Source organism: Aotus nancymaae, unplaced genomic scaffold (assembly GCF_030222135.1).
Source record: "Aotus nancymaae isolate 86718 unplaced genomic scaffold, 86718_ANA_hifiasm-v0.15.2.pri h1tg000155l, whole genome shotgun sequence".
NCBI classification, from domain to species: Eukaryota; Metazoa; Chordata; class Mammalia; order Primates; family Aotidae; genus Aotus; species Aotus nancymaae.
In genome coordinates, this window is record NW_026988570.1 from 956,502 (window position 1) to 971,160 (window position 14,659).

The window sequence follows — 14,659 nt, forward strand, 5'->3', positions numbered from 1 at the left end:
TATTAGGTGGTACAGATTATTTCTTATCTGAAATGCTTGGGACCAGAAGCGTTTTTGGATTTTGGAATACTTGAAATTATACTTAATGATTGAGTATCCCTAATTTGAAACTCTGAAAGATATTTTAAGTCTTTGATTTGGTAATATTCAGTATATAAGAAGACTGTATTATAAGTGCTTTCTGAATATTTATTTTATTTTATTTTTTTGAGGCTGAGACAAGGTCTTGTTCTGTTACCCAGGCTGGAGTGCAGTGGCACAGTCTTGGCTCACTGCAACCTCCACTTCCCAGGCTCAAGTGATTCTCATGCTTCATGATTAGCTGGGATTAGAGGCCCAACTAATTTTTTGTGTTTTCAGTAGAAACAGGGTTTCACCATGTAGGCCAGGCTGGTCTCGAACTCCTGGCTTCAGGTGATCCGCCTGCCTTGGCCTCCCAAAGTACTGGGATTATAGGTGTGAGCCACTGCGCCCAGCCAATATTTATTGTTGTATTGAAGAAAACATCCTGAAATACTCTTCTCAGAAGATTAAAAGAATAAATCTTAAATGCATTCATATATTCAGCGAATATATAGCTTTATCTTTTTTGGCTTTTTTTTGGATGTCTTTTCTAAACAATATTGTAACATAGCTGATAAACATATTGACAGTTTAGCTTAGCTTGGGTAATTAGCCTAGTGAATAACCTCACCTCTGGTAGGTATGTTGGATTAATGCTGGAAACGCCCCATAAAGAAGAATACATCTGATGAGAGTTCTTTCCTGTTTTTCTTTTCCCATTTCTTCCCCTCACTCATGCCCCAATTTTAAAGCCATCATCTTTATAATTCATTTGACTCGTGTGCAATATATTGACCCTGTTAGTGATTCAGAATCTATATGTCCTGTTTATGTTTGTTCAGCCCTATTTAATTGTTATTTTTACATAGCCCATCTTAGATTTGAAATCTGATTACATTCAGTTGATTAAAATATAGGCTTTTGAGTGAAATGGTTTGGTAAAGTTTACTTTATATAAATATGGCCATGATAAGCAGTATGTTATTCTTCAGATTATTAAATATTTATAACTAGAACATTGATATCTAAGTATTCTTCTTTCTATATTGACAGATTATAAGAGAAAATAGTATCTCTCTCAGTGAAATTGAATTGCCTTGCTCAGAGGATTTGAATTTGGAAACCTTGTCGTAAGTGATGTATAATGCAAATTAGCTGTTCTAGCAACTATCAGATAAATAAATTGAAATATAGTATGTAGGAGTACTGTTGTCTTTGATTTAAGTAATTCCGAAGCCCACACGTTTCTCACCATTATTTATCAGAGGTTCATGAGGTTGGTTAAAGCTCTCTGAAGTATAGAGCTCTTGCCCTCAAAAGCAATATTGGAGATTTAACTTGTATGTATTTTTGTTTTATCCTTTCCATTAAAAAATTGGCAACAATTTAAAAAATTGTTTTTGCTGCATATGAAACTGTAGGTAAGGGGCAAACTTTATAAGTAAGGGTGACCCGATGCTTCTGCTGAAAAAAAAATGTAGAAATCTGCTGACTGAGAAGAGGCACACTTGATCATTCCCAGAAAGATATAAGCTAGCTTAGAGAACTGGAATATTTATTGTTACTTATCTGAAATTAATTTTAAAGTAAAATAATGACTATTAAATTTCTTGTCACCTGTTTTCAGGCAAGCACATGTCTACATAATTGCAGGAGCCTGTTTGTCTCTGGGTTTTCGATTTGCTGGCTCAGAAAACTTATCAGCATTTAACTGTTTGGTAAGAACTATTTTAGTTTACTGTGTTCTTTTTTGTTTTAACAAAGCCTTAAGATGCTTCTTTTAACTTTGAATTTTTTCTTTTGTTTTTCTAGCATAAATTTGCAAAAGATTTTATGACTTATTTGTCTGCACCTAATGCTTCTGTTGTAAGTCTTTTTATCATTCTCCTTGGGAATAAAATTAAACTTGAAAAAAAATTACCGATAATCCAGTTACTTATGTGTTATCAGATATCTCTGCTGTTCGTTTGAATGTAGAACAAGAGATTTGAAGAACCATTAGCTCATCTTTTTATTTTTGTTTTGGGATATTAAATTACGTGAGAATATGATTACCCTAGAAGGATGCACAGGTATCTAGTTCTTGTGACAAGAGAATAAGAAAGGCCATAACACTTGTGGATTGTCATACCTCATGTAATTCTGTCTCAGTATTAAATATTGGGAATTTTCCTTTTTAAAAACTATTAGTACTTAGTAAGGATTCAGTTGCTTTTGAGGCATTGCTTCTCTGATGACAAAACTAAGAGATTTTCTTTCCTGGCAAAAACTACATAGATTTATGCAACACTATTTATAATATAGAAAATTAGAAATGTCAAAAAAGACTAAAAGTAGTTAATTAAATTTGATTATGGCTTATTTATACATTCTTATACAGTGGAGCTACCAAAATCATGTTATATAAGAATTTTTTTGTGGCTGGGTACAGTGGCTCATGCTATAATCCTAGCAAATTTGGGAGGCTGAAGTGGGAGGATCATTTGAACCCAGGAGGTTGAGGTCAGCCTGGGCAACATAGGGAAACCCCATCTCTACAAAAATAAAAAATTAGCTGGGTGTGGTGACACACATATGTAGTCCCAGCTACTTGGAAGGCTGAGGTGGGTGGATCCTTTGACCCCAGGAGCCTGAGTCTGTAGTGAGCCGAGATTGTGCTACTGCACTCCAGCCTGGGTGACAGAGAAAATATTTGTATTTGCAGAGTTTTTTTTAAGTTACAAACTTTTGTAGTCTTCTAATGATGGCTAAGTTAATTCTGATAATAAAGAAATGTAACACAGCTGTTACAGTGACGTCATCTCTTTACCTTGTAGACAGGTCCTTACAACCTAGAAACTTGTCTGAGTGTGGTGCTGCTGTCTCTCGCCATGGTCATGGCTGGCTCCGGAAACCTAAAGGTTTTGCAGCTTTGTCGCTTCTTACACATGAAAACAGGTGGTGAAATGAACTACGGCTTTCACTTAGCCCACCACATGGCTCTTGGACTTCTATTTTTGGGAGGAGGAAGGTAAATGAATATGTTTTTTTTCCAATGAAAAGATCTCATTGGTGAGATCTATAAGGGTGACTTACTTTGATCTTGAAGATAGATGAAAAAATAAAATTCTTACTAGCTCTTAGCTCATCTAGCAGCATTATTCCACTTGATGGGCTTCTTTATTGTTTAACCGTCAACTTATGGTGTACTCAGTAGAATTAGCATCCTCTCTGACACTGAGCATCACTGTATTTCTCAGAATAGTCTGTGCTCAGTGCTTCAGTGCATCACTGCTATGCCCAACTGGTTAAAAATTTTACTGTTCCACTAAGCTACTTTCTCAAAAAGGTCACAAACAAAATCATTTATTACCAACTCCTGTGACATTTTCTTAGTTTTCAACTTTGTTGCTCTTTTTCCAACATCTGCCATTCCTCACTACATCCTTTGTAAGACTGCACCAAGTTTAGATGATCTGTAATGAATAAAAACATATATACAGAAGGTGTACAAATCATAGGTACTGGTCAAAGAGCTATCTACCATAGAAAAATCTCTTTGTTATCATGTAGATCAAGATTCCGTATAGCACTCGCAACTCGCAACACCTGTCTCTGCTTCTGCCATGCGCCCCTCTAAGTCACTATTATCTTTCTCTCTCCAATGATAGCTACTATCTAGTCTCATAACACCTTAGGTTGGTTTTGCCTGTTTTTGATATTTAAATTGAATTATATACAATGTAGCTTTTTGCACTTTTCTTTTGTTCAATATTTTGTTTGTCAGATGCCTGTTGTATGTAGCAATGGATTATTCAAGTTTCAGTGTTGTATTACATTTCATTATATGACTGTACCACATTTTATTGATCTCCCCCATTGATGGATATGCTTCTTGCTTCTAGTTTGGGGCCATTAGGAACACTGCTGTTAGGGAAGGTTATACATGTCTTTGATTTGTTGTATATAGATCTGTGTGTGAAATCATAAGTTGTACATATGAATTTGCCTTCAGTGAATAATGCCATCAGTGCTGCAGTGCAGTTATACTATTTTACATACTTATGGGCAGGATGCGAAGTTCCAGTTGTTCCACATCCTTGTCAACCCTTGTTATTATTATAGTCTGTTTAGTTTTAGCTAGCTAGTAGGTATATAACAGTATCTCACTGTGGTTATAATTTCTGTATTTCTGAATAATGTTCTTGAGTACCTTTTATACTTTTAATAGCCAACCGCAAAACTTTTTTTGTGATGTCCAAGTCTCTTGCTACCCAGTTTTTATATTTATCTATTTTAAAATGTTTATTTGTTGTAAAATACACATAACATAAAATTTATCATCTTAACCATTTTTAAGTATGCAGTTAAGTAGTGTGATGTATATTCACATTGTTGTGCAACCAATCTCCAGAACTTTTTCATCTTGTGCAACTGGCACACTATACCCATTAAACAACTCCCTGTTTGTGCGTGCACCAGCCTCTGGCAGCCACTATTTTACTTTCTATTTTGATGAGGTTGACTGTTCCACATTGGTTTAGCTTTGTATTGATGTGTATGGATTCTTTAAACTATGTCCTAAGCCCTTGGTCAGTTTTGTATGTTGCAGTTATCTTTGCCACCGCAGGGCTTATTTGCCTGTTCACTCTCTCCCTGGTGTCTTTTGATGACATAATTATTAATGTTTTTCTATTACAGTTTTTACTTTTTTGTACTGCTTATGAAATATTTTCTTACCCAGAGAAAAGGAGATGTTCTTAATATTTTATCTTCTAGAAGTTCTTAGCTTTTCCAAATTCATATTTGGATCTAAAATCTACCTGGCACTGATTTTTCTCTATTTTTTTTTCCCACTGCTATTGAAAAGTTTATCCTTCTCCACTGCTCTGCAGTATCACCTCTATGATATAAATTAAATGTCTATACACTTGTGTTTATTTCTGGGCTATTAGGTTCTGTTGGTCTTTTTTTCTGTACTTGCACCAATACTACACTGTCTTATGAATGAATCTTGGTATCCAGTTGAGTAAATCCTTCAACCTGGGTTTTCTTCTTCAAAAGTGTGGTTTTTTTCTTGGCTCTTTGCATGTTCATATAAATATTGGAATCTGTCATTTTCCATACTAAATAACCTGATAAAATATTGATCAGAATTGCCTTGATTGTATGTGTCTGTGTTAGGGAAGATTAGGATCCGTTACAGTATTGTCTTCTATTCTGTGAATATGGTATACCGCTGCATTTATTTAGCTCTAGCGTGTGTGACCCTGGTCAACAGCAATGGCTACAGTGTCTACAAGTCACATAGGCTTATTTCCCCCTCTTCTTTTAAGACTGAGCTCACTGTTGGAACTCACCTTTCCAGAAGTACAAAAAGTAAAGATGATCAGAAAGGCGTGTGTTTCCTCTCAACATGTTTTGTGGAATTGTCTTTCTTTAATTGTTTAGAATTAATAATGGTTAAAAAAATAGTACTACAGAAATTCTTATTTATTTTATTCTATTGTATGATTTTTGAAACTTTTTTCCTTTCAAAATGAGCCTCTACATGCCTTACTCAATCCCATCTTTCATTGTTCCAAACTGTATGACTCTCCTTTTTATTCTTTCATATTGAATAGATTTTTCTACCATTCTGCTACTGCTCTTCTAGTGATTTTTGGTTTTTAAATGGTCATGTATACTCTGTAACAACATTTAAATTTAGCATAGCTACACCATTAATGTTTCTACCCAAAATTTCTAACATTAATATCTTAATATTTATCTTTGAATTTTGGTTTATCAAAACGGTACAGAGAAAATGGCTTATTCCATGCACATGCCAAAATAGATGTTATTTCCTTGCATAATTTTTGAAATCTCTTCTTTCTAATTCATTAAATATATGAGCATATATAACGAATTCTAAGTTCTTATTTAATACTCCAATTATTTTAAAAACCAGGGAAAGAGATTTGGGTATATATGTGTGCATATTTGCGTGTAATAAAAGTATTTATATTCAGTAGTTCTAGAAGTGGTTTTATATGATGTCCTATGCCATCTTTATTTCAAAATATTTTTTAGAAAAACTCTGGAACTTTAGATTAATTTGCCTGTTTGCTGTACTAAATTTGAGCAACAATAAATTAATTTAAGGAAAATTTCAATAGATCCTTTACTAAGAGAATATTTTAAAAGTATAAAACTTTATCTTAAAAGTTTATCATATTGGTAAGAAAAGTATTTATATTTAGAGGAACAGTTGTTTATACATTCATTGTAACTTTTTAATAATAACTTTTGCTTTTTCATTTAATCAGTCATTCTAAAGGAATCCTCATGCTTTATAGAAACAAAAAACTGTTTATATACCAACTAAAATATCCTGTATTTTTAAAAGTCAGATTTATAATTGTATAAATAGGCATATATATTAATAAAATTGGATAAGAAGGTAGCATACTTTATACATGACTCTTCAATATTTATAATTTCTAGGACTGCATTCGTGGTCTTCACTATTGTGCTATTTTAGGTAAAACCTTGCTTTAATTGTTGAAATTTAACATTTATGGGATGTTACTTTGGCTTTAAGTAGTGATGATCTTGAAATGGCCTAAGGACTAAATGAAAAGCGGAATGTTCACCCCATTGACATTCTTGTGTTTTGAGGGCATCTTATCAGTATGCCTTACTATACCCCAGTTTCCTGGTTTTCAAGAATGTCTTGAAGGTATGTGCAATATAACTGATAATATCTATCCCCACCAAACTTACTTTGCAGGTACTCTTTGAGCACATCAAATTCTTCCATTGCTGCTCTTCTCTGTGCCCTTTACCCACACTTCCCAGCTCACAGCACTGACAACCGGTGAGTCTAGTGATTCTGTCTTCAATGTACTACTTCTTAAGTTCTTGGGATCCTTTGGTTGTGTTTTGGTTTCATGAAGTATTTCCAAATTAGCATTGTTCTGTTCTTGAACTTAGTTATATTCCTGGCTAAATCTTCTAAGAAGATTCTCTCACAAAGTATTAGACCAGAGGAGAACTTTGGACACCTGATGACTACCAGTCTTCTGCCATTCTTAGATCTATAGAATTGCTCTAAACCCAGAAGGAGGTCAGATAAAGTTGTCTTTAGACAAAAAATCATCAGGTAAAGGACAGTTGCCCAGGGAAGTTCAGGATACTTTTTTGTGCTATAATTATTTAATTCCAAGAGAAAAATTTGTCTAATTTAGTGGCAGTGTCTGTATGCGTTCCTTTTTTTTCTTTTTCACATAAATGCTGAGACATTTTGTATAAATGACATAGAAGGGACAAGAAAAGCAAAATACAGCAAAAAATCAAAGACAGTTGAGAAGTGGCAGTGAGGAGTAGAACTTCAAACCATGTAGAAGCAGTTAAAAGCTTTGCATTTTAGGGTACAAGGAACCACCAGTACCTCAGTTTCCCTAGATGTAGTTTGAGATACAGATCTCTTGCATATGGGGGAAGGGAAGAAAATAGCCCCTTATAAGATACCTGAGCACTGTGCTTAACGGAAGGCATCCTCTATTGTCTGCCCAAAGACAGGTCAAGAGCCCTTTATTATTTAGGGGAGAAGGGTCAGGAGCACTTATCACAGTAACCTAAGCCATCATTTTAAACTGCACTATAATGTATAACCAAGGACAGAAGAAAGATGGCTGTTTTACAAAAGTAGCCTAATCTGAAATCCACACTCTGATAGTAGGTGCTGCATAAGAATATTGTTGTTAAATTAATACACCTCTGACATGTGACCCTCATGCCTGTCATTTAGGAAAGATTTTTTGAGTTGTTAAAGCCAGTTATTGGCTAGGATACAGTGGAGAGCCATACTCACATATTGCTGGTCATAGCTGTTTGACTTAGCTATTGTAAACAAAGCCATTTGGTGACAAGAATCTTTGTGTAATTTATTAGTGTGAGTTTTTTCTGATCTTTATTGGTTTTTTTTTAAATAGATTTATAGAAGTAAATGTATTTGAGTAAGAAGGAAGTTGTTGTCTATAAAGCTTTTTAAAATTGAAGTCTTATTTTATTTTATTTTTTTCTTGTTTTGAGATGGATTCTTGCTCTGTTGCCAAGGCTGCAGTGTAGTGATGTGATCTCAGCTCCCTGCAACCTCTGCCTCCTGGGTTCAAGTGATTCTCCTCCCTCAGCCTCCTGAGTAGCTGGGATTACAGGCATGTGCCACCAGGCCTTGCTAATTTTTGTATTTTTAGTAGAGACTGGGTTTTATCTTGTTGGCCAGGCTCATCTTAAACTCCTGACCTCAGGTGATCCACCTGCCTCAGCCTCCCAAAATGCTGGGATTACAGGTGTGAGCCATTGTGCCCAGCCTGTCCTTTTCTTATGAGATCTTAAAATATAAAAACTCTTGTTTTTACATTCTAAAATAGAAATCTTAGTTTAAAAAACTTTTTGAGAACCCAAAAGAAGAATACTGCCATACCTACATAGGTGTTTGATATTTCAAGGACGTGTGCACGCAAGCGTGTGTATGTAGAAGAACTTTGCTCTCTGAGAAGAATTAACATCCTGTCTTCCCTCTTCTTCCCTATCAATCCTTAAGGAAAAAGAAAAAAAAAGAAATAGAAATAAATCTCTTAGAAGATAAAAAGAGATGCCTGTGTTAAGTAGAAAGGGATATTTGAGAGTAATGGATTTTATAAGTGATCAGTGTGTTAGTAAATATTTTCATATTATGATACTTTTTACCTTCCTCTGAAACCTCTTCACTGTAAAGACTAAAGTAAAGAATTATTGGGTCAAAGATCAGTTATATAGAATTTTTAAAAGATAATTTCTCCATTACTTTTTAATAGAAGCTCATCTGTCTTTAAGATTTCTGTTCATTTGAAGATAGTGCTTGAGCTTCTGTCCTGTCTCAGCTTATGGGCAACAGCAGATTGCAGAGCTCATATTGTCACACTCATTTGTTCCCCACACAACCCGTCTGTTTTGTGAGCAGGTATCATCTCCAGGCTCTCCGGCACCTCTATGTGTTGGCCGCAGAGCCTAGGCTTCTAGTGCCCGTCGATGTGGACACAAACACGCCCTGCTATGCCCTCTTAGAAGTTACCTACAAGGTATCTCTCCCTGTCATTTACTTGTAATTTTATTACCTCTCATCCATCTTTGCAGGTCATAATATTTCAAATGTGTTGTCCAGTAAAAGGTGACAAGTAGTGAGTTGAACTTTCATAAAAATGGAAGCTTCCAAAGTTGTTGTATATACTGCCAGGCCATTCACGCTCATTTATATTCTCTGGGTATCATTTTTTAGGGATTATCTGCTACTCTTTTCTCCTTAGAGCTTATAGTTTGAAAATGTCCCTGTTAACTTTGCATGACTGACGGTAGTTTTCTATAAAACTAATTTAGTTAGACCCATTCTTAGATTTGTTAGCTGAATACTTTAAAACCCAAAATTGTGTATTTGATGATAGCTTTTATTTAGATGCACAAATAGATTACAAGTTGTATGTCCTTCTTTCATTCAGCAAATTATTAAGTACCTTCTGTGAATGAAAACTGCTAGGCTCTGGGGTACAAAATGAAATGACATTGTCATATTCCTTAAGGAACTTCTGTCCCCTGGGGAGCCAGGCATGGATATAATGAGAATAGAGTGTGATAATTGGAGATGTGTGTGGAATGCTGGGGAAGCAGAGGAGAAGCATCCTCACTTAGCTATGGGGTTGAGGAGGCTGTCACAGTGGACAGTGTTTGGACTAGGGCTGGCCACTGAGTGGAGCTCCTTCCCAGTGGAGAAGGCAACGTGCAGAAACCCAGCAGCACTGGAGCACAGCCTTCGGTCCTGCTGGCCTGTGAGGGGCAAGGCTTGAAGTGGTGGGAAGTGACACACTGAGGAATTTAGACAAAGATTTGAGTACCAGAGAGGATTTTATGCCATTTAAAGGCCTTTGTATGAACTGCGGGGGTAGGGGGAGGTATAGTGTGGAGATGTTTCTTTGTTGTGTCCACTGACTACCTGGTGAATTGTGGCTGGACTTTTACATTTGTAAAGGGCACTCAGTGGTACGAACAAACCAAAGAAGAATTGATGGCTCCTACCCTTCTTCCAGAACTCCATCTTTTGAAGCAGGTAAGTTGCTTTCTTCATGTATTGTAGCAGATAAGAAAGCGGCAGCAGGAGGAAAAGTCAGGAAGAATAGAGCAAGTCTTGTCTTAGAGATCTTTATTGATAGCTTAGGTGGCCTCAGAACATGATTTACGTTCATTTTCTGTCTGGAAATGAAGCTTGTTAACTTCCTCATGCCTCTTTCTGGCTGTTATTGTTTCCTCTGAGAAACATAGGTTTCAGTTTGTCAAATGAGCATGTTTTTCAGCTTTGGCTTGATTGTGTTTACGTTTATCTTGGCAGATTAAAGTTAAAGGCCCAAGATACTGGGAACTGCTCATAGATTTAAGCAAAGGAACACAACACTTGAAGTAAGTACACAGAATTTCTCAGATACACATTATAGGAAGTGAATAGAAGTATATAGGAAGGTATAAATTATAGATTATTATCCAGAATGTGACTCATCACCCTTTAATCTCATCCAAGACAATATGTAGGGTGTATCTTCCATAAAGCGGTCTGTATCTTTGAAACAGGACTTGTGTTAGAAAATGAAAGTTTTAATTTTGAAATCAAACCCTAAATATTTATAGTTATTTATTGAGAAACTTACACTGACTTGTGACAGTAATGGACTTATCTCTTGATATATTAACATAAGATTTAGTTTAAGAAAGTTTATTAGTCCATTTTCACACTGCTATAAAGAACTGCCTGAGACTTGGTAATTTATAAAGAAAAGGGGTTTAATTGACTCACAGTTCTGCCTGACTGGGAAGGCCTCAGGAAACTTAACAATCATGGCAGAAGGTGAAAGGGAAGCAACGCATGTCTTGCAGGGTAGCAGGAGAGAGAGAGTGAAGGGGAAGTGCCACACTTTTAAACCATCAGATTTCATGAGAACTCACTCACTATCATGAGAGCAGCATGGGGGAAATCTGCCCCCATGATTCAATCACCCCCACCGGGTCCCTCCCCTGACATGGGGATTACAATCTGACGTGAGATTTGGTGGGGACACAGAGCCTAACCATGTCAGAAAGTAAAACTGATTTGTACATCCACAAAAGCAACTTCATTATATCAATCACTCTTTGTCAGATCACATCATCTGTTGCATCTCTTTACCATTCTTCTGTTAGAAAGTTCTCCTAAAATTAAGATTATTGTAGATAATATATACGATTCACCTAGTTTATTTCCAGTGGAAATAATCACTTGCAGTTATTTTAGAGTGTTGATTATTTTATACCTTAAGTAACATGTCAGTTAAGTCTTTAAATTTCTAGGAAGTTTAACAAGCATGTAAAAGTTTTTATAGTTTGGTTCTAATGTGTATTTTTCCAGACTGTCTACATATTAGCTGTTTTTTATATTGTTCTGTCCTTAGATTTGCAGCATTATGTTCCTTTTGCTACAAACCAATTAATAGATATTTAGTACCTCATGTGCCCCAGGCATAGAGCTGGGGGACATAGGGAATACAAAGAAATATTAGATAAAGTGCTACTTTTGAAGCTCAGATTGAGCCAATAGTCAAAGTTCCTTTTCTTTAACAAGTTCCATGAATCTAGACACCACAGAGAAGCAGAACTTTATTCTAGGCTTTCTCATAGGGACTGATTTAATCTTAGAAACAGTAAATAATCATTTACCTTAGTGGAAAATGGTAAAAGCTTCGTCTCCTGTGAACATGGTATTGGAAAACACTGTGTTTCCAGCCAAGAACTGCCAATAATACTTTATATAAATTCATTCCTTTTTCTTTCAGGTCCATTCTTTCCAAGGATGGGGTTTTATATGTTAAACTCAGGGCAGGTCAGCTCTCCTACAAAGAAGATCCGATGGGGTGGCAAAGTTTGTTGGCGCAGACTGTTGCTAACAGAAACTCTGAAGCCCGGGCTTTCAAGGTAGTATTATTGATTGGTAAAAATGCAAAGAAATAATTATAAATTGCTAGCTTCCTTGCCCATTGCTATAAACTTTAAAGGTGGATCTGCTTCCTTTTTCATTGTTGCAGATTATAAAGACTGATTGACCTTGGCTCCATTTGCTTTTCATGTGATGGCCATAATAAGATACGGGTCAGTCTATATCTCTTCATGTGATGGCCATAATAAGATATGGGTCAGTCTAAGTTAAGATCTACATTTAGCAGCAAGGACAGTCACACTATATCTTGACACTATAACAAATAATTTAGTAATTTTATTATTAATTCTCAAATTGGCCAAGATGTACTTAATTTCATAGTAAAAATAGAGTTTTCATTAACTCCATTTGAAAACCACCATTTGTTTCTTTAATCTTGGTGAGGGTAAACTGATGACAGATTCAGACTTCTTTTATTAGCTTGCTTTATTATTCACACAGTACTTGACTGCCAGTACAGTAGTGTTTGAAATAAGGAAATAGTTACAATACATGAGGGTAGGAAACAATCTCATTCCCATGGCGAGGTCAGCACATATTTTACTCTACATTCTTGACTCAGATAAGTTTCCAGCACTAGAAATTTTGTTCCATAATCAGGCATTAAGATTTCTGAATTTAACTTCAGTTTTCTGTAATTCCACGAGCAAATGTGTCCCTGCTGGTGATACATAGTAGTCTAAATTAGTTATGACCCTAAAGGATAGTTATACAGCAAAAGTGAGGCAGGTGGACTGGCTGAATGGCAGCCAGAGGGCTGAGTTAGCATCCTTTGTTCTTCCAAGTAATGAGACAACAGTTTATGAATTCAACTCATATTTCATTTTAGGTCAGTTACGTATGACTGAGCATTTATAATGGTTCCCAGGATTGAAATGTATAAATAGTTTCCAGGGTTGACATTGGTGAATTCTGTTTGACTATTCAGTAAGTTATTTATGAAATACTTTTGAAGGATATTTGGACAAAGTTTAACTTAAATTTGTACTATTGCTTCTTCTAAAAATGAGAGCATATCTCAAAGACTCTAACCCAATTTGTAAAGAAAATAGGTAAGTTTAGACTTGAGTTTGAATGAAGAAAGTATATAAAAATTAAAAGATATCTCAATTCCCTGCCTACTGGAAGTTCAGAAGTAAAATATAAACCTCAATGGAAAATAGTAATACCTTCGTATTTCATTTTCAGTCTGAAACCTTGAATGATATTCTATTTTTTCCCAAGTTTAAAAAATTGTGGTAAAATGCACACAATTTATTGTCTTAACTATTTCCAAGTTACAGTTCAGTGATATTAAGTGCATTCATATTCTTGCACAACCATCACCACCATCCGTCTCTAGAACGGTTTCATCTTACAGACCTGAAATCTATACCTATAACAGCAACTCCCCATTCTACTCCCCCCAATCCCTGGCAACCACCATTCTATTTTATGTCTCTATGATTTTGATTATACTAAGCGTTCCATATATGTGGATTCCTACACTATTAATCTTTTGTGGTTGGCTTCACTGATACTCTTTTTTCCTTAACTTTTCAGTAACAATTCTAGTTTGTGGTAGGCTTTTTAATTAGTCAGTGAAGGAGGGAAAAACCTTTTTTGGGTGAATTGTGTAAACAAGAAGAACTGTTTGCTATTGGCCTCTTGATAAATTAGTAGCTCATGTTAACTTGTGCAAAAGCTTCTTGTAACTTCTTGGCAGAACAGGCTGATGAAGCTCTAGCAAGTCTGCACCATCTTTGGGAATGTTGTGTGACAAAGGGAAGGCAGAACTGCATATATTACAATTTGAGCAGTAAGGAAAATAATCTTTTGTTATCTTACAGTGTTATTGTTGCTTTTTGTTTTTTTTTTTTTTAGCCAGAAACAATCTCAGCATTCACTTCTGATCCAGCACTTCTGTCATTTGCTGAATATTTCTGCAAGCCAACTGTGAACATGGGTCAGGTATATATTCTATGGGTTGCCGAGCTCCAGGACTAGAATTTGTTATTATTTCTATGTATGGGTCACCAGAAACATCTGTACTATCTATATCTATCCTGGAGACTGATGACATGTGCCACATTGGATGACTTTTGCTTGGCACATATAGATTTGCATAGCCTAAAACTATTAAATTCAGTAACTTTCTACCTTGATAGCAGAAACAACTTAAAGTTTATTAGATATTACTTTTGACAGATGATAGTTTCTGTCATGTACAAGAATGATACCCATTCATATTCTGCTTTATTTTTTCAGTGTTTACAACCTTTCTCTTGTTTTTATGTAATTTCATTAACTGTTTCCTCTCTATATTATAACCCTTCTTTTTATTATTCATACACCTGTTATCTTCAAGATTCCAAGGGTGCTTAGCAGATTTTTCTTATTTTTTTGTTTTTTGAGACAGGGTCTCTTTTTTTTTCTGTTGCCCAGGCTGGAGTGCAGTGACGTGATCATGGCTTACTGCATCCTCGACCTCCCAGACTCAAACCACCCTTCCACCTCAGCCTCCTGAGTTGCTGGGACTGTAGACATGTAGCCACCATGCCTGGCTAATTTTTTTTTTTTTTTTTTTTTTTTTTTTTTTTTTTT

General features: G+C 35.6%; 1 protein-coding gene across 2 annotated transcripts in view; it reads left to right on the forward strand.

Annotated features, from left to right (window-relative positions):
- Positions 1 to 14,659, forward strand: part of ANAPC1 (anaphase promoting complex subunit 1) — a 119,280-nt gene that overhangs the window by 93,234 nt on the left and 11,387 nt on the right. The window contains exons 35-44 of one of the 2 annotated variants that reach the window (XM_064371653.1): positions 1,117 to 1,193; positions 1,691 to 1,781; positions 1,876 to 1,929; positions 2,880 to 3,073; positions 6,815 to 6,901; positions 9,029 to 9,146; positions 10,088 to 10,165; positions 10,445 to 10,512; positions 11,916 to 12,054; positions 13,940 to 14,026. In XM_064371653.1, coding sequence (XP_064227723.1) covers positions 1,117 to 1,193; positions 1,691 to 1,781; positions 1,876 to 1,929; positions 2,880 to 3,073; positions 6,815 to 6,901; positions 9,029 to 9,146; positions 10,088 to 10,165; positions 10,445 to 10,512; positions 11,916 to 12,054; positions 13,940 to 14,026 — 993 coding nt within the window. Of the gene's footprint in view, positions 1 to 1,116; positions 1,194 to 1,690; positions 1,782 to 1,875; positions 1,930 to 2,879; positions 3,074 to 6,814; positions 6,902 to 9,028; positions 9,147 to 10,087; positions 10,166 to 10,444; positions 10,513 to 11,915; positions 12,055 to 13,939; positions 14,027 to 14,659 lie in introns of those variants that run through there. The other variant, XM_064371654.1, reaches the window with a different exon arrangement.